We start from the raw sequence: 20,895 nt of genomic DNA, 5'->3' as shown, positions 1-20,895 counted from the left end.
TTAAACGTTGTCATCTTATTTTTTCTACATTAATTTTTGCGCAAAATCAGTTATGATTACCAATGGAGCGACCGATATAACATCGCAACTAAGCCGCATAGACGGAAGAGAACAACTCCCTATAAGTGCAGCTGATGCATCAGGTGCAGTACGTCTTGTGACAAGCTGTTGTGTTGCTCGCCCGCTCGACGGGGGACAACTCCGCAAAAAACAACAGTTTGTCAAGACAGGCTACTTTGCGTAGGACATGGGTCATAGCATAACTCACGAGAAGCTGTTGGCTCACATTATTAAACGTACCCAAATTTTCCATTGGCATTGTGCCAGGCCAATAGCAAGCAACTCTCACTACTTCTCATTGTTCATAAGACAAAACACTGTTCTCATGATATGTAGTTTGAAAGTTAGAATGACAAATGTTGTTATATGTTATATACAAATCAATTTTCTGTCCAAAAAGGCATTTCTATTACCCAGGCAATGCTGGGTAGCACAGCTAATATACTGTATATCTATGCGTCTATGCGTATATGCAATTAGGCATCTATGCATCTGCTGTAAGTTCTGCACCAGCATCAAGTATAAATATTAAACCTAAGCAACCATGTAGTGATTTATTAAGTTGAATGCTTCATTCATTACGTAATTATTAGACATCAATAACTTCCTGCTACTACAACCTTGAATTCACTATCCAAATTCTTCCGCAACACTATTAGATTCCCCAATTTTTAAAATAATTTTGTTCAACTCCCTCTATAATCCCTGATTTCTGTCTTCTCATTTTCGTTTTGGCATGCAACGAAAAAAAAACGTTATATCAAGTTATAAATTCATATGATAGAAAGACCTTTTAGGACTGTAATTGGTTGGTAGTTAAATTCAAATTATCATTAGAAATTAGAAATATACTTTGAATATAAAAGCCTTAATTAGCAAAAACTGATGCAGAAAATTGAATTACAAAAGGTTTCTTCTAAAATAACAAATTAAATCTCACTGTTACATTGTTTTTAATTATTAGGTTTTTCTCTAATGGTTGTTCAAATCATATAGCTGCAAAATAAAACAAAATAAACAGGACCCTTTTATTAGAAAACTAAAAGTCTCACTTACAACACTACTACTCTTTGTGAATTTAGTCAATAGCTGTTAATTATACAATTGGTTAATACTCATTTTGTCCTGACTTAAAATATGTAAACTAAACAACTGTATAATTATGTTTTTAAAGGACTAGGTAGGCTGAGTTCTGATCATTTTATTTTTATTGTTTAAGATAACAAACTATACAGATATGATCACATCCTTATTGTTATTGTTATTGTTATACATCGTTATTTGCTCATATAAAACCACATAAATGCACCGTAAAACCTCTAATTGAACGCTATGGCACTCTATTTTTCAACCATTTTCCTATATTGGAGGTCAAATAGACGTGGCGTTCACATAGATGTGGCGTTCAAATAGAGGCGGCGTTCAAATAGAGGTGTTTTTAAATTACAGGTGGCGCTCAATTAAAGGGTGTATGGTATGTCTTAAAAATAAAATAGAGGCATCCAGTTTATTTTGATCAAAGCTGTATCTTGTTTTAGCTGTGATTTTTTGTACCAAACCACTTACACTAGCTAAACAGTACTTTGATCTTTAAAATATTCAGTAGTCTACTGACAGCTACTGATAGACATCATTAATCACAGGCGCATGTGTTAATCAATTTAACTAGAGTCCTATCTTATTTTCCAACCACATTCTGTTCCATTACTCTGTTCAAAGTGACTTTTCCAATTACCAAGAATGCAAATAGCTTTAATCTGTTCCAAGAATTCATAGCAAGATCCAAGACTAAATAGATTTTGCAATATTTCACACCACAAGCTGTTTTTTAGGGGCACTGGTTGTATTATTGTATCTTTAAGATTGTATTATAGATTAATACAATCTTAAAAATATATTAATAATATATAAATCTATTAATAATATTATTATATTGTATAATGATATATATTTATATACGGGTAATATGCAAACTAAATGCTTAATTGAGTTTCCATAAATAGTTTATTAAAAGAGAAAACTAGCCTAAAGAATTTAACGTCATAACTGTACGCCTCGTACCTCAACTCATCTTGTGTCAAATAGAAAAGTCTAAAATAGCTTGCACGCTATAATTTGATAAAACAAAGAAATAAAATAGTTCATAGTTACACTATACCAAACACAAACAGCTTTTGCTAACCGCAACAAACACATCGGCATATAATGGTTAACTACTAAAGATATTAAAAGAGAGGGAAAGAAAAAGGGAAAAGGAAAAGAAGAGGGAGGAGGAGGGTTGGCGGGAAGAAGAAAGTCAGCTAACAACAGAGGTGATTCATCATGTTTGCGTCTTTAAACAGCTTCCGAATCAAAGAGTCTTGAATATTTTTGCAAAGTCCAATTTGTTTAATATCGAAGGCATTAGATAACATGAGTTGGACAGCTTAAACTAAACACATTGTCTATTGATGAAATCATCTAGCATCTATATAGCGGCTCTAGAGATAATCCCCGGCAGGTCAGTAGACTGAATTTTACCCCATTAAAACACAAACAACCTACAAAGACTAAATAAATTGAAAACTTAAGCATTTGACCCATATTGGCTACTTTCTCTGAAGAAACCCATATAGCCTACTCTCTCTGAAGTGACCCATATTGGCTACTCTCTCTGAAGTGACCCATAATGGCTACTCTCTATTAAGTGACCCATAATGGCTACTCTCTCTGAAGCGACCCATATTGGCTACTCTCTCTGAAGTGACCCATATAGCCTACTCTCTCTGAAGTGACCCATAATGGCTACTCTCTATTAAGTGACCCATAATGGCTACTCTCTCTGAAGCGACCCATATTGGCTACTCTCTCTGAAGTGACCCATATAGCCTACTCTCTCTGAAGTGACCCATAATGGCTACTCTCTCTGATGTGACCCATATTGGCTACTCTCTCTGAAGTGACCCAAATTGGCTACTCTCTCTGAAGTGACCCATATTGGCTACCGATTCTATGAAGTGACCCAAATTGGCTACTCTCTCTGAAGTGACCCAAATTGACTACTCTCTCTGATGTGACCCATATTGGCTACCGATTCTATGAAGTGACCCATATTGGCTACTCTCTCTTTGAAGTGATGTCACCATATTGGCTACTCTCTCTGAAATCACCCATATTGGCTACTTTCTTTCTAAATCGACCCATATTGGTTACTCTCTCTGAAGCAATTAGCAAATCTACACCATTGACCGACTTTCAACGGATAGAACGGGTTTTTGACCTCGTTCAATTGTATTATCATCTCATAGAATCTCTGAATGATGACCTCACCTGACTGTCTGACAAGTATTTGCGGAGCCAGACTGTCATTTGCATAAAATATTGAAAAGCTACGACTCGAAAATTAATTGGAATTTGACAAGGTTGGTGAGAATGATTGATGAGATTGGTATGGAATTTACTAATCTATACTGAAATTTAGAAGGGGTGGACACACCTCCACCCTTGATTACACAAATCACTCTATGTTAATCATTAGATGTATGCAGATTTTTAGGCTACGCTGTTTCAAGTCACCTTGAAAAATTCTAGGCACCTATACAACGTGAGCGCATATCTCGAATGAATGATAGCTAATACTATCAAACTTTAGATAACTGGAAAGGGATACTTTATAAAATGAGTGCATCTTGAAAGTTCATTTTAGCTATTGAATAACTTTTTTGCTACGTGTCTTTTTTATGTTTACAAAGGAAATGTTGAAATAGCAAAACCTTTCCTCACTTCTACCCAAACAATGGCACTGTATAATAACTGTACTCTAAGTGCCTATAGTTAATACCATCCAACTGCAAATGGCTGAAAAGTGATACTTTGTAAGTTATATTTTACAATTAAACTCTTTGCACTCAACTATTTCAATTTGATCTTAAAGATAATTGAAAAGCTCAGTGCTCAGACATTTTCTTGAAAAAAATTATGAAATTCAAGTGCCATTTTTATGCTCATCGCTGATCACCAAGTTAATTTTTTTTGCACAATTTTTTCTGCTCAAAATACTAACTGCATTTACCCATAACTAACCTGAAGATGTATCTATAAATTCATTTAGAAATGCTAAAAAAGTTGCCATTGTTGTTTACCCTTCTCAACTTGCTGCACTGAGCTCTTCAACTTTAGATTGATACAATTGGTTTCTCTTGTTAACAAAGCACATTTGAAGATGTTCATATTTGTTAAACAGATGATGATTATCTAAACCTTATGTTGCACTTTTGGCAGCTTTGGCAGCCTTATATAAGTAGTTTTTCATTTCCCTAAAACAAAACTATCACGATATCGAGGCATCTATTTAAACACGTCGTTGAAGAAAGTGATACTTTTAGTCGCTGCCAAAACTCAAGGTCAATTACGAGTGTCTAGCCAAAAGAATGTTCCGCTTGGAGTTCAGGCAGATATCATAACACAAGAATTACTACGCAATCAGCAAAATCTAATGCGATGATATCTAGAAGAAGCGGAAGACTGCCTAGAAATTTGAGCAAAGATTTATGACTTTCCGAGACACTTAAGGCATATCTCATAACCACAGCTCTTCTCTAGGAAATGGACTAAGTTGATTGCTAGTACAGATATAGTGTTGGTTATAGTAAAGGTCAGTAAAACTAGAGCAGGGCAAGAATAGATGACTTAACAGGTGAAAGTATGTAGTTCAGTTTTTTTACTAGTTAAATATGCATAGGAAAACGCTGCTTCAATTTATATTTTGTGCATGACATGTCAGCATGACAGATCAACAGAGCACAATGTGAGTTTTTAAAGCTTTGAAACAAAAATAATGGATACAAAGTGATAAACTGCAGTAAATATTCAGCTGAATGATCAAGTTATCATTTTCTAAAACTGCATACCTTTATGGTTCCTGTGAGAGAACCGCATTGTTTCCGCAAACAAGATACTAATAGTCATACTTACACCATGTTGAACCAGTCTAAAATACACATTATAACTGTTGATAGAGAACACAGGTTTGGTGAATGAGCTGCTGAGTAGAAAATTCGGCAGACGCAGCTTTTCTCAATATAACTGAGACATGTTTTAGTTTATAGATATAAGTATATACTTTTTAGACAATCGCAAGCAGGTTGAGATGGCCTTATTTCCGTTGTGCTAACTATTGTTTGCCAAGTTCATTTTATATTAAGGATGATGTTTAAAGCTCTAGTGGTGCAGATCAGACTTCTCTTACACTAGCCTTCTTTAAAACTTAGCCATGCTAGTACTATGCGAGTCCTTGCGCCATGAGAGATCATCATTTGTAATAATTATTTGTACAATTGATTTATCAGTGACACAGTTGATTGCAAAGTTGGTGGCTAGGAGTCCTAATATCCATGTTTGATTTCTGTGTAGTTCAATTATATTTTTCTTAACTCTTTGCGTAGCTTCGGATAAGCACAGGTTAATTATAATAAAGATTCTCTCCTGCTTATAATTTCAACAGCAGTGTCAGGTTATAAACTGCTTATCATTTTTCTCAAGCAGCGTGTAAGGTAGTAGCCTGGTTTTAATACTAGTTTACTATCAGACTTAGTCAAAACCTTGCCATTTAAGCTACACGATGTACCTTGTTGATCAGCCCAAATGCTGTAGGAGCTAACAACTCCCTCACATTTACATGGGAAACATACAGAAATCAAATGAGCAAGTTTTTGAAATAGATTATCTACACTTGCCAGAGTAATGAGACAACTCCTACAACCAGTATGATTGAACAGCACTGCCATTTTACTGTTAGTATAATACTTGTATTCTGTCAAATTGCCTGTGTCTTGCCTCATTCTTTTATTGTGGTAACTAATCTCGCTCTGAAGCCAATTTCCCACTATGTTATAGTGAAGGGCTATTCAGCTTATGAATTTGTAATACCCAGGGTCAGACGTCATCAGCTATCTCCAAGTAAAAATGCACCATTTCATTTACATGTACTTATAATTGATGTATTTTTATGTAATATTTCCTGTAGTATTAAATGTTTCAAAACCTTTGCAAAAGCTACCAAATACCTCACTACAACATGAAATATAATGAATATACTAGGTCAAACGGATAGATACAAAAGTGATAAACTTTCACATAAAATAGACAAACGAATGAGCAGCAAACAACAGCTTCTGTCAAGACTGAGGAGTTGTTTTGGAATAGCATCTCAACTCTAAACATCTGTGCATCAGTCTGAGAGGGTGAGGGATGTTTATGGACCTACAACAGATTAAATAAATACTATATTCAAAAGCTTCTGTGGTATCTGTAAACTTCTCTGCCAAAGTATTCTATTAATCATGAATTCGGATCTCTACATAAATAATTTTAATTTAACCAGTTGATTACATGAAGAGAGAGGTTTTTTGATTTTATTAAAAACGATCTTACACAAAATTTTAGATTTTATCAGAAAATATCGATATTTTTCTACCATTTGTGATTGTTTTTGATGTTTGAGGGGTCTGACCGACAGGATGGTCATAGATCGACAAAACTTGATTGTGGTTAAAACGCTCAAATCAAACACAAGCGCGATTATGACGTTTATAGTTGTAAAGAGAGTGACAGAATAGAGATGAGCAACACTGCAACTTGAACACAATAGCTGATATCAACTATAGCAATTTATGACGTCATTTCGGCATGTATTTTTCTTCTGAGCGTTTTAACGGAGATCAAGTTTTGTTGATTTTAATATTGAAACATCTGGCAGTCAGATCACGTCAAATATCAAAAACAGTCACAAATGATAGAAAAGTACAGATACTTTCTGATAAAATCTACTAAAATTTTGGGTAATTTTATCTCTAATGAAATAGAAAAAGCCTTTCTTATCATGTAATTAACTGGTTAAATTGAAATTATTTGTGCAGAAACCGAGTTGATGATTAATAGAATCCTTTGGCAGAAAAGTTTCCAGCTAGTGCAGAAGTTCTTGAATATGGTGCTTTCCAAAAAAAGTATCACACTAGAGCAAACAAAACTATTGATTAAACCTTTTAGCTTGCAAATTGGCTACTACCTACCATTTAAAACTGGATTCATATGAAAAATTTTACTCTAAAGATAAGACAACTTCAAAGAAGAAAAATGCACTGCAACACTACAATAAAACGCTATACTCAACCAAATCAAACCAAACGCAGAGATCGTACTTTCGAGTTATGGTGTATTGAAGTTCGCATATTTTTTGTTTAGCAAACTTTTGCAAACAAGCTATCAAATCAATCCTTTTTTTACAATGTCTGATCAAATTTTGTTTTAGAGCATCTGCAATAAACTAAAAAGGTACACCTGTCAAATTCTGTGCAGACCAAATGAGTCAAATGACGTCTGTAGAGCTCTTGAAATTATTAGATATTGTGGCAAGTCTACTTACACTGGTAATTAAAATAGCTATAATAAAATAACTTCAATCTCACCAATATGCTAGACTAAATTCTCTGACTACTTCTTGACTGAATGAGCAGCGGCCTGAGCAGCGCGCCTCGAGTCCAATTCGGCTACGGTTGGCAAGCCCATGGCTAAATTAACAAGACTTAGTTCTCCCTTAAGGATATTCTCGGCTTCAGATGTGATTCTTGTCATCTTGCCATTGTAGGCCGTGTCCCATTGATAGCCTGGAAGAAAAAAATGCCAAAAAGAAGACAACTAATAATTGATTATTTAACAATACAGTTACGCCGGGCATACTAATACAACAGAGCAAGCCAATATAGAATAGGCATTAGGCTGGTGAACAATCAGAAAACAACACGTGAACTGGAGTAGTGCAGCCTCAAAAATACAGGTTGTATGTAAGTGAAACAATGACATAAAACATTTTGTGCATGACACTTCTCAAAATCGAATTCGACGTTAGAACCTCGTGGAAAATTTCAATGCGCATACTGAAAATGTAGACAAATATCGAGCTATATTTCAATTCCGATCTTCGAAAGCTTTGACCTATTCATTCTTCATATGTTGATTTTGTTATATGTACATGATGTACATTAACAGTAAGTCAAGATTTATATGATATATCTTGAACAAATAAAGTTTTGTATTATGTAATTCAGTAATGGGTGAAAAACAACGTAAAAGGTTCCCTACTTCCTACTACTTCCTACTACTTCCTACTACTTCACACTACTTTCTTTTTCCTCTTAGCTCAATTGCACAAATATCATATATGACGACGACGGTGAAACACAATTTGTATACAACCATAAACCACTATCATGAAGAGGAACTATAGCCATATAGAATAAACAATAGTAATCACATAACAAGAAAAGGAAACCATATGTCACAATGCATGCCAGCGCTGCGCAAGGGCTTCGCAGACATTGGCAATTTCATTTCACATTATAGATATTCTAAGTAACTGGCAGTAAGCCAGACGATGCCCAAGAATTATTCACTTTAAATCAGCCATCCCGCAGGGGGGGGGGGTTAACTAGGCTGGTTCACAGCTACTAGGTAAGGGTTTTGAAACCAAATATTTATGGTGACATGGTGGAAGGCGTGGATCATATATGTGTGAAGTTGGGACAGACATATACACGGTCACACACACTAACACATAGGCCCTATACGCTTAGACATACATACGCTTATACGTACATACATCTTTACGTACATACTCTTATAAGTACGCATATATACATACGATTATACGTACACTGAAACATATGTACGCTTATCCAAATGTATGCGTGTACGCACGCACATACGAGTTAATACACACACACTAATGCACGCACACAATGGCACAGTGGGATTTATTTACATGTATATAGATATGTTGAATCTCAATATAACCAAGCTGAAGTTAAAATAAGAATCTAATTCAATCCTACAACAACCAAAGTGGGAATTACTTACCGACAACCCAGGTGAGTGGGAAGAGTGGCGCGATGAAGACGGGGTTACCCTTCTTAATTGCTCCAATTCCGAGACCGAGAACTGCAACTGCCCAGAAACTCCCAGTCCAGTTCAACATTTCTCGTGTTCCGGCAATCTAACGAACAGACAATCAGGGGGTATCGGTCACCGCTTGTAGCATTCTATGATTTTAAAAATGTAGATAATGGGATTGACAAAGACTGTGAAAGTGATAGGTTTGTGTATCATATGACTCATGCAAAGTCATATAATATCACAGGATTACACTCTAAATGACCAACCACAGCGTATGATATCATAGCATATCACTTAATGTTGTCCCATCACCGTCATATAATCAATCAGTTTAAATCAGTTTCATCTTCAATAAGAAATCAGCAATAAAATAACAACAATAGAAATAAACTTGTTCTATGAAAACACATATATATATATATGTTTCTGTATATATATATGTATATATATATATATATATGTGTATATATATATATATATGTATATATATATATATATACAGAAACATATATATATATATGTATATATATATATATATATATATATACACATATATATATATATGTTTCTGTATATATATATGTATATATATATATATATATATATATGTGTATATATATATATATATGTATATATATATATATATATACAGAAACATATATATATATATGTATATATATATATATATATATATATATATATATATACACATATATATATATATGTTTCTGTATATATATATATATATATACAGAAAATTACTAAAGAAAGTTATTTTTTCTCTGAAGTAAAGGAAATATTTATAAATCAGCATGGACGAAACGCAAGTTGATCTTACTAAAGTTTGAACTCATTTATTACTTTTGCTGAATTTGATTGTGGTCAATCCTACACTGACACCATGGTCAATCCTACACTGACACCATGGTCAATCCTACACTGACACCATGGTCAATCCTACACTGACACCATGGTCAATTCTATACTGACACCATGGTCAATCCTACACTGACACCATAGTCAATCCTACACTGACACCATGGTCAATCCTAAACTGACACCATGGTCAATCCTACACTGACACCATGGTCAATTCTACACTGACACCATGGTCAATCCTATACTGACACCATGGTCATTCCTACACTGACACCATGGTCAATCCTACACTGACACCATGGTCAATCCTACACTGACACCATGGTCAATTCTACACTGACACCATGGTAGATTCTACACTGACACCATGGTCAATTCTACACTGACACCATGGTCAATCCTACACTGACACCATGGTCATTCCTACACGGACACCATGAAACACTTAACACGTCTTATCGCAAGGAATGGGCAAAAAATAACCAATGAAAATAACTCTACCCAACTAAAGCGCAATTCCAAGACGTGAGTTTTGAATAAATTTTTACTGATAATACACAATCCCATAGGTCCAACAGCTCATGTTAATGAGATGTTGGATTAGAAACGTGCTTGGATTCTGAATGCATCGCCCACATATGATTAGTCATATACATAATGTAAATATTACAATAAAAATTACTTCCATTCTGCGGATTTACTCGCATGGGTGCAATTATAAAAAATACTTCATGTGCTATTTATCATTCAGATATTACAACTGCATTTCAATCATTTTAGTCATCTGCAACAGTGTATGCCGCAGGCCAGTGTGTGCACAAGACACCTGCGATACACCACTAAATACACCTACATACCGAGGTGAATAGCATACCGCATGATTGGTCATATATATGGTGCAGATTTGCTACTTTCATAAATGAATAATAGCAATTCCTATTATTCATGGCTCACTGATGCATATGGCAGGACTGGCAGCAATTTATGCACCGGAGTATAGAAACAAACCTTTTTGTTTCTAGTACAAGGCATTTTGTTTGAGACGGTACGAGTGATGAAAAAATAAAGAATAATATCAAAAACAGATTAAATAGTCTGGACACCAAATATTCTGCCTCTGTGGCTCGAGAAAGCTACCTCAGAAAACTACTAGTATGAATATCGTACTCTTGAACTGACAGACTTAAAAATAAGTGCACGTCTAGTAACTCTAGTTTACAAATTAATATTACTGAGTATAGATGTAAAGTCGCCCCTCAGCTTACGAACGAGATACGTTTTGAATGGCTGTTTAATAAGCGAATTAGTTTGTATGTTGTCTCAGTTATTTTGCACGGAACGTATGTTTACGGATTATACAAGTATGTTTAAAGGTTGACTCGCAATAAAATTTACATTACAGTTATTTGGTATCAAAAGATTCACCATGTCTTACTCTGTTGTGTTGTAGGTGCCAAATATGTGGGAATGTGATTACAAGCTCTTAAAAGCTCAAAAACGAAAAGCCGCCGTAAATTGGAATCTCTTTATTTCGATGACGTAGTCATGAAATTTGGCTATTGTTTTGTCACGTGATGTTCTCACGTGAATTGAAAGGCCAATAAAAAGCTCAATATAAAACTTATCGTAGCACTAGTTTATGACAAACACTTCGGGTTTTACCGTAGACCCCGTATCAAATATAGATGCTCGCTACTTTACAGTTTTGTTTCGGTTTGGTCTAATCGGCAAGTTGTAATCTGATCATGTGACCCAATACTTCGCAAATAATTTCTGCAGCACTTTTCGATTGTCACAAGTGACCAACAGGCTCGTCATGATTATCAGACAATGATATGTACTTCTTCAAGATAAGGCTAAAAAATTAAACAAATTTTTACGGTAAGTTATCAGATATCACCGCTAAAAGTGACAGCATTACGATGACGATAAAACAGACGCGTAAGAACAATAGACATGGTTTTATTGAATGCGTGAAGTATATTTGTGAAAATATTTCGACGAATAAGGTTGCATGAAAGTGTAAACAGAAACCATCTAACACAGCTACGTTGCATTTGAGCCGTTTTGGAAAGAGAATCCAAACTATGGTGGTCTCGTGTGGCTGCGATTTTCTGTTCGTTTTTGAGCTTTTAAGAGCTTGTAATCACCTTTCCACATATTTTGCACCTACAACACAACAGAGTAAGACATGGTGAATCTTTTCATATCAAATAACTGTAATGTGAATTTTGTTGCAAGTCAACCTTTAAGGTATGCCACTATTGCCACTTTTGTTTCAAATTAAATGGCCTCTTTTCTAGACTTCCACTATCACCCGAAGCCTTTCGCTTTTCGCCGACCATATTTAATAATGGATGCATGAAATATTACACGATAAAAATGGCAAAGCTCGTAATGCGCTGGAGATACATCTACACACTCGGGAAATCTATGATGAACTGGGCAGAAGAAGCCTAATACTTGACAGATGCTGGACGCACGCTCACAGTGCCCGGCATCGGTATCTGCGGGGGAAAGCCGCACTACTCAGAAAAGGGTGTGCAATACAAAATCTTACCTACCGGATCTCCATACAAACACTTTTGACATACGTAACAAAATTCGTAGCTGGTGGAAAATTTCTTCTGCTATTGTTTTAATTTTCAAGAGAAACATGCTTACATTTATACAGGCACTACATTAAGAATGCATTGCCCACGCATGATCGCTCATATATGTCATAGATTTGATTTTTTTTAAACAATACTACATACTAGAATTTGAAAATTGTTAGAGAAGAAATAACAGGTCAACATTAATAAAATCACCTGCGTGGCCATCATTCTCTCCCTCATAGCGTTCTGCATGTTCATATTTCGCTCGAGCATTTGGAATTGAAGGTCCTTTTGGAAGACCTTCTGCTTCTCCATGTTCTCATCCATAGCTGCACTCATCATACTACCCATGATGCCACAGACGTCTGCAGAAGAGTAAAACATTAGTAATCATATCATGAGAATGATCAGTTTGAGATCGCTGAATAAATTCTGTTAAGTATCAAATCAATAAAAATTGTACGGTCAAACGCCGACTTACGCTTGACCACCTTTACATCCGAAATTTTTGATATATAAAGTAAAATTTACACAAATATTTGTCTTCACAAAAAATAATTTCCTAGGGTGTGGGATTTGACATTTTTCGGAACTTGGCAGTTTTTTTATACAGTTCTCATTAGACAGTATGCTTCTACTTTGTCCGACTAAAACTAAGTAAAGCTTCAGTTTTTAAAGTTTCAAATCTTGAATCCCAAAAAAGACAAGTGCAACTGGTAGTAGTTGCAAAACAAGGTCATGCTTTGTTCAAAGGTAAAACAACAAATAATAGAAAACACCAGCAAACATATTTGGATCAACTCCTTAAAGAACCTCGGAAACCGCGTAGTTGTTAACATGAAAAAGGGAACTGATGAGAAATAAAAGGGAAAAATTACTTCTAGTGCGAAAGCTGGCTGTGATAATTATATATAAAATAAAAAAAGTCAAAACAAAAATGATAGGCTATATGTAAAGCTGAAACCACACAGTGTAGGTTAGACTAGCTCTGTATTTCTTTTGTGACCTATATTTAGGCGCTGTCTACTTCCTGCATCACAAAGAAAACCTCATTTCGCCTTTCTTCACCTTAAAAAGGCGATAAAAGTGACAATAAAAGTCTCTTGTTACTTATTGCTTGATTTATTTTAATTACTTTTATATAAAGTTGTTTTATACATAGCCTTACATAACACATTTGTTTTAATGCTACCCTAGGACACTTATGTATTCGCCTCATCTAACTTTCGCGTTTTTGCGGAATCATCCTCTCGTGAAAATTTCATGTGCAAAACTAAACTATCATAATGAACGAGCGAAAACGCGAAATTAAATAGCCTTGTTCATTGATAGTCCAAAAAACAAATGGCAGCAAACGATCAAATTGCATTATCGACCTTGCCCACACAATTCTACCTGCGGTTCACAATTACAAACTAGTCCCAAATTGAAAATTTTTTTTTATCGGTGAACCAGGCCCGTATTTCCTGGGGCGGCTGGCCGGCTGAGCCGCCCCAATTTTTTAGGAGCTTTCCGCGGCTAAGTACAGTCAAACTCTGATAACTTGCCCTCGGATAAAATGTAACATTTTATCTCAAACACAAGGTTAACTCGAACGGATTTGTTTGGTCCGTTCCCACGCAATGATAAATTGCTTCAGATAACTCAACCTCAACATCATTTATTCGAAAAGTTAGTTGCCCAACGGCTATGGAGACGGTTTTTATCGCTGTAGAATATCACTTTATTCGAAGCCATAGAAACAAACTTAACTTTTAGTAGTTCTTTGGCGTCATTATTATCATCATCAGTGGCAAAATTTCTAAGGCAAGACCTTTATAAAGGTTTGCAAAATATCAATTTTTACAAAACAACTTAAAATAAAATCGGCAAAATTGATTTTTGTTAAGACGCTCAAAAGAAAAAGATGTTTTTTTTCTGAGCGTTTTAACTGCTGTCAAGTTTTGCCTATTTTAATTTAAAAACGTCTCATCAGTCACATCACCTAAAACAAAAAACATCTCAAAAAATAGAAAAATGTTGATACTTTCCGATAAAATTTTTTAAAACTTCACAAGCGAGGCCCGGCTGAGGCCCTACGTAAGAAAAACCTGTTGGGGGCTTACACCGCCCCCTTCAACACCCCCAGGTGTTCATAACTAGTCGCATAACATTAGCTGCCCCAACGTGCAACCAGTGAATGAATACAGGCCTGCGGTGAACTGAACCTGAGAAATCTAATTATGTTTGTTCCACTGCATTTATTTTCCCATCACTATATTTTCACACTCATCAGAGCTGCGAAATTAAGTTGCAGTGAAATTTTACTCTGTATGCTACTCACGAAACTAAATACTAGCAAAATATAAGTGTCCTAGGGTATATGTTTTTACTCAAGTTTTTGGGTTGTGGACGAAGGAAGATGAAATTCAATACATTTACACAGCAATCCCGCTCCAACCAACAAAATTCTCGATGAGACAACATATGAAAAAAAATCAAGGTACATCAAGGTTTGATTGTAGTTTCCTGTGTAGGGCCCACCCTAATCTAATTGATGACTAGATGAAACTACTTATTCATGATTGAGTTTTTCATGATTACAATTGATAGATGACACCTTCCCAATGAGCAACAGAAAAAGCATTACCATAGCTCACTTCATGTGTTTGTTTACAACACTGATAAACTAGGATGCGGTAAGGCATTTTATTTAAAACCGACTGATTCTCGACAAAAGTTTGAAACAGCTGAGTAAAGTTTGCAGTATAATTGTTGAACATGATATCATGAACCTATCCAAGTGACCTGATGCAGCATTTAATGCACAGAAGCTAGAATGATTCCCTATCATATAAAAATTGCAGCTTGTTATCTGTAGCTCCTAAAAGTATCTAATTGGTTGATACACACCGGTGTGTTTAATTCGTCATACCAATTAGCTGAATGATTCGTAGTAGCTCTTTGATTTTAAAAGATATGGGATAGCTACCACTAGACCCGTTTAAGAGCGACTTGACAGTCTCAAATAAAGTCTATAAACTCATGAGTAAACCAGTAAACAGTAAACCACAAGCGACAGCAATTACGTTTTTGATAATTACTACTAAGCACCTGCCTATACTGAAAAAACAAGATCAGAAATGTTTTTCTGGGACTACGAAGTTCTAAATTACTTTTCTCATTGTGAGTCCATTGTGAGCTTTAAGTATGCTCTTGACTTTCAGTTCCAAATACAAATTTAATGCGATTTTTCAAATATTCTAAATACAACCTGTGAGGTTTGAAAAAGCAGATATAAACAAAAAATTGTGTATTTGCACGTTAAATGGCATGCTCAATTATGTCAAGTCATGCTTACAAAAGTTATTCTACTCACACATGTGTTTGCTATTACAGATACAAATATAAAGAGGAATCAGGGCAAACCCAGGCCAGGATACGAAGATGTAGCTAAGCATACCATGAAAATGAGGGAACTAAAAGTCTAAGACCAAACAGATGGTAAGAGACAGCAAAAACCAGCTGCATGGAAGTCAGGGATAAAGCTTAAGCCATAAGCCAGGCACTCTCAAAATGACAGGCACTGTCGAAACAACAGACTGCAAGAGAGTGATACAGATATAACTGACAATTGCTCAAGAAACCTAAAAACCAGACATACATGTAGATAGAGAACAAAACTAAAGTTGTTCACAATCTGACAACCGGCTCAAAATGCCTCTTCTCATTTTTTGTTTATACAACATAATTAGGCTACTGGCTGCAGAATTGTATCAACTAAATGTGCATTCACAGGTCTGTGTTCTATCTAGAAATTTGTTTTGGTCAACTAACAGCTTAACTCAAGTGTGATTTGAGACTACGATGAACACCTACACACCTCAACATGTTGGCAATTAATAACTTTGTCACGAAACCAGGTGAAGTTGAAGAGCAAATTTTTCACTAAAATTACCGCATGAAATTTGGGCAAAGCTTTGGCTGTTTAGGTTGACATTAGTGTTTTTAGTAAATATACAATTACTGAATCAACTTATAGCATATTTGATAAACAGAACACTTTGTCAGAGCAAACAATCTAGTACACACATGAATTCACAACTGAGCACTTCCTGCTGAACTTATCAGGTTTTAGCTCCACCTTGTTAGAGGGAATATCAAAATATCACAGACACTAACAATGGCTAAAATGCATTTGGCTACCACAAGATTATTTTTACATTACATATTGCTTTTAATTCAATGATCACCTAGTTCTCAAAAGGTTCTCTTTAGCTACATCTACTATGGCCTAAGTAGTAATCACAACTTGATAAGATGAAAGTGCATTTTTGTCACAAAATATGTTAAATATATTTATATCACTGCATAATAACATGAGAAAAAAATTAAACAAAACATACTAGACAAAAGTGCTTTTTAATTACAACAACCAAAATAAAACTGCACACCAAGTACATGTACATTAGTAATTCTACAGGTATCAGTTTAGACCTGATCGCCTCTTCATTCGATATACTTTTAAATAGAAAGCCTAAACGAATTTAATTTATTAACAAATGTGCTGAATGCAAACAAATCATGATAATTACAAGTTAATAAACTGATTCAATGAAAATCACTGAGATTAATAATATCCTACAAAATCTTCATACACACTTTTGACACACTTTTAACCATGATTGCGTATATGCATAATCTATTCAGTCAACAGTTCTATATGTTAAAAGATTTTGACCAAATTCCGATTGCTTAAAAGTTGCACAGCAGACAATACGTTAAATCTAATTAACGATTGCAAGCCATAACATAAGCAATGGCTTCGAAGGATAAGCTTGCTAAATATCATCGGTACAAACACACTTGTTGCATCACGCACTTATAAAATTCTGTTAATTCAACGAACAATATTGCAACAACTGACTAATTTATGAAACAATGTATTATCTAGAACTGATTAGTGCTACAACAAGCAACGTCACGAAAGTTAGTAAAAAAGATAATTAGGCCTGAGGCTGATTCAAAACGAATACATTGGATACCCCGAGGGTTACATCTAGTAGTCGTTTAACAAGAACTCATTGCGAGATTACATTTTTCATTGAAAAAAAATTATTATTAGCAAATAGAGACACGCCACAGACACAGAATTATTTGATAAGAGTACTTTTATGCAGGCTCAAAGAAGAAGTCTTATACAAATTATGTGACACCGGAAACCGTTCAACCGCGTCCGTTTTACCGGCACCAACGTATATTGCTCTATTAACTCGGTTGCTACACCAAATAGTTGACTCAATACTATATGACATGAAATGATTTATTCAGATGTGCAATTCACCAGGATCTGAGCATAGGCGTTACAATTGTTTACTTACATTTAATATGAGCAATCAAATAACAACCTTGAGACGATCAGGACCAAAGACGATTAAAGCCAAGGGTTCTAATTAACGAAGTTAGCTGTTGATTCTATTGACATATGAACTGTATACAATCAAGATCGCAAGCTACGTTTAACATTTTTAGCTGGATATATCACTCCATTTAATATTTTAGAGGGTGCGCCGTGGTTTGTAATTACAGAACTCGATTGGGTGCGCGTATAATCGCATTTGCTAGACTATGAAAGTCACAGGTCCGGCGGTTTCTTTTCTTCTTTTTTCGGTTTCGGTTTCTTTGGCTGCGCGTTGTTTCATTCATAAATTCAAAACATTTATTTGAAAAGAGCACGTTTTCTACTGTTCATGTTGTAGACTATATAATAAGTTTAAACAACCTTGCGAATGTAATCGATGTCTACCTATTAGCAAATGCTTTCTACTCATTTGTGTACCGATCCTTCACAATATTAGCTTCTTAGCAGAAAGATTAATCATACATCACTCCCCGAAAAGCAGTATATTGGAGGTTGCGTATATGATAGCAAGCTATCTGCTACAAGGCGAGATTAAAAATGATACATCCAGTGTTAAGAATTCTCATATAGAATGGAAATACCCTTTGGACGGTTCTTATACATTTAGCTTAGCATCTACAGTAGGTTGTAAAATAAAAATCTCTTCGCATGACAGAACTATCTGATAGGAGGCACTATTTGTACCATAACACCATGAATGTATGTAGTATGAAATACTATGATTGAATTATGGAAATACTAACCAAAGCTTCTTTAATTATCATAAGCCGTATGCGCACTATTAGGAACTCTCCTCTTGTTCCACTTATATAATATATACAGTTGCTTTTGGAGTAGAATGCACTGCACCATTATTGTTCAAATCAGCAAATTTAAGAATAGCTGTAAAAATCGTTCATTATTTTCAATTTTCACAAAGTTCTTGGCTCCAGTAATCGCCGCACTCATGCATAAACATGCTGATTGCTAAATAGCTATTGCTGTACTTATTCTCTCAGTGCTTCAGGCTGATTTATTTGGAATAGTCAATAGTTGATTTTGAAGCCTTTCAGTAATTTTGCCAATTAATATTATTGTTTTTAAACCATACACGAGATCTGTATAAATTATTATGCTTCAATTTTTCCATCTTTTTAATTAACACATCCACGACTTCTAAATTAGCTAGAGTAAAGAATAGAAGATCTGTTATGAACTTGAGTTTTTTTCACACCATAATACATATAAACATATGTAGCACCTTTTGTGACAAGAATAGACCTGTACTGTATCATGTTATAATCACTACTTTTAAGAGTGCGTGATCTTTGAACTACGCACTATGTAATAAAACCTTGTTTGTTGATAAGAACACTTGTGTGAGTGATAAAGTAAGAATAGTGCTATTTAATGACTGGTAATTTGTGTTCCCAAAATTTTATAGATTTTTGAGAGTTGTTACACATCATTTCGCTTACATGGAATGGAAACAACAGCAACCCACAAAAAGTATAGCTATTAGGGATTTACCAGCCGATATTACTGAAGCTGCGGTGAGTAGAGAAGTATGGATGTAAATACTGATATAATTCAGTTTAACATGTACTTACCAGTAATCTAACAACAGAGGTGTAATGGTTGCTCTCACTCATATATGATTACTGTTTGGTTGTTTCCTTGTACTCCTTTCTTAATTGGTAGCTCTCTACTCCAAAATAACATTGAATTGTTTTTTGGACTGCCATGATATCATATAACTCATTGGATGCTTACCTATTTGGTAAAGTACAATCTATGATGTAGTGGTTTTACATGTTAGATCAACTCCATCTATAATATAACTGTGCCCATAGGTGATTAATTTCATAAGATATTATTGAAATATAGGTTATAACATGTTTTTATGCAGTATAACATCATCCATGTAGAATGACAACTCTCTATATATGTCAAAGGTCAAAGTGCAAGGTATTTTTATTCATAGTCATAACATTTTGCCGGTACCATCCAGCACTCTCTGTAATAACTCAAAACATTATTTTGTCAAGTAAAGAATGCTTTAACCATGGCTGAAATACCTGGTAAAGGCATTAATTATACTGTGATATGTCTAGTATACCATTTATGTCGTATATTTTTGGTATAAAATTGTACATTCTCAGATTTTTACCAATGTTCAGCATCCTTCAGGGTTTCAACTGATTGTCAGCTTCACTTGATTTGGGCTATGAACACCAGTTTGATTGTATGTACTACTAAGCTATCTGCCCTCTAAATGTTTACACGCAGTTTTATATTTGGGCTGCTAGAATTGAGTCTCATTAGCTCTCTTTAACAAAACAATTTTCAGCGCTTTTCCTCGAGAGTCATCTAATTGCAAATATTATCTCTAAAGCATCTGTCTTTAAAATGCAGGTTTTTGTGAGACCTCCATCACTCGATAAAAGTTAGACACAGTAGACACTCCTTTCAAGTAAATAATTTGTTTAGAGTAAGTTTACATTATTGGAATTTAACATTATGCAAAAACATTTAAAATATGTGTCAGTTGTTTAATTCATTCTAACATCTTCCCAAACTCACCCAATTGGCACATTTTAAGAGGAATAAAAAACTTCACATTTTAATCTAATGACAGTACAGTATCTGTTATATTATTGGTTTGTATCGACAATTCCTTTCTTTTTCATGTCATTTTTGCTCCGTTTTCCGGTTTGTGAGTATGGTAATTTTTTACAATAAAGTAAGAGGGAGCGCACACCTTTAATGTCAATTTACATCGATTATTTAATTTTTACTAGACAGCAAGGCCTATTCTACAAAGGAAAAGTAGCAAAAAATTTTTTATGTCTAAAACAAAGATATATCTTTACTATACATAATAAAAGTGTTGTCTATCTGACCATCCGTCTATTCGTCACCAGTGTTCAAGGTTAGGAAAAAATATTGCTTTTGATGAGGCTACAACTTGTGGCATTCAGCTTGGTATACCGACACTCTAACACCTGCACTAATCAATCACCTGTATTTCTGAATACTTGCGCAGCTACT

At 34.8% G+C, this 20,895-nt stretch overlaps 1 protein-coding gene across 1 annotated transcript; it reads right to left on the bottom strand.

Moving 5' to 3' along the window:
* Nucleotides 1-6,011: 6,011 nt before the first annotated feature.
* On the bottom strand, nucleotides 6,012-17,946 carry LOC137387628 (plasminogen receptor (KT)-like). The gene is made up of 5 exons (XM_068074107.1): nucleotides 17,825-17,946; nucleotides 12,678-12,829; nucleotides 8,953-9,088; nucleotides 7,506-7,703; nucleotides 6,012-6,300 (listed from the first exon to the last, which is right to left on the bottom strand). Exons 2-4 carry the CDS (start codon nucleotides 12,813-12,815, stop codon nucleotides 7,531-7,533), a joined length of 447 nt encoding a protein of 148 aa, XP_067930208.1. The 5' UTR covers nucleotides 12,816-12,829; nucleotides 17,825-17,946; the 3' UTR covers nucleotides 6,012-6,300; nucleotides 7,506-7,530.
* Nucleotides 17,947-20,895: the final 2,949 nt, after the last annotated feature.

The sequence above is a fragment of the Watersipora subatra genome, chromosome 2 (genome assembly GCF_963576615.1).
Source record: "Watersipora subatra chromosome 2, tzWatSuba1.1, whole genome shotgun sequence".
Taxonomy (NCBI): domain Eukaryota; kingdom Metazoa; phylum Bryozoa; class Gymnolaemata; order Cheilostomatida; family Watersiporidae; genus Watersipora; species Watersipora subatra.
Note: the sequence above shows the minus strand (reverse complement) of the source record. Positions and strands in the feature narration are given on the sequence as shown.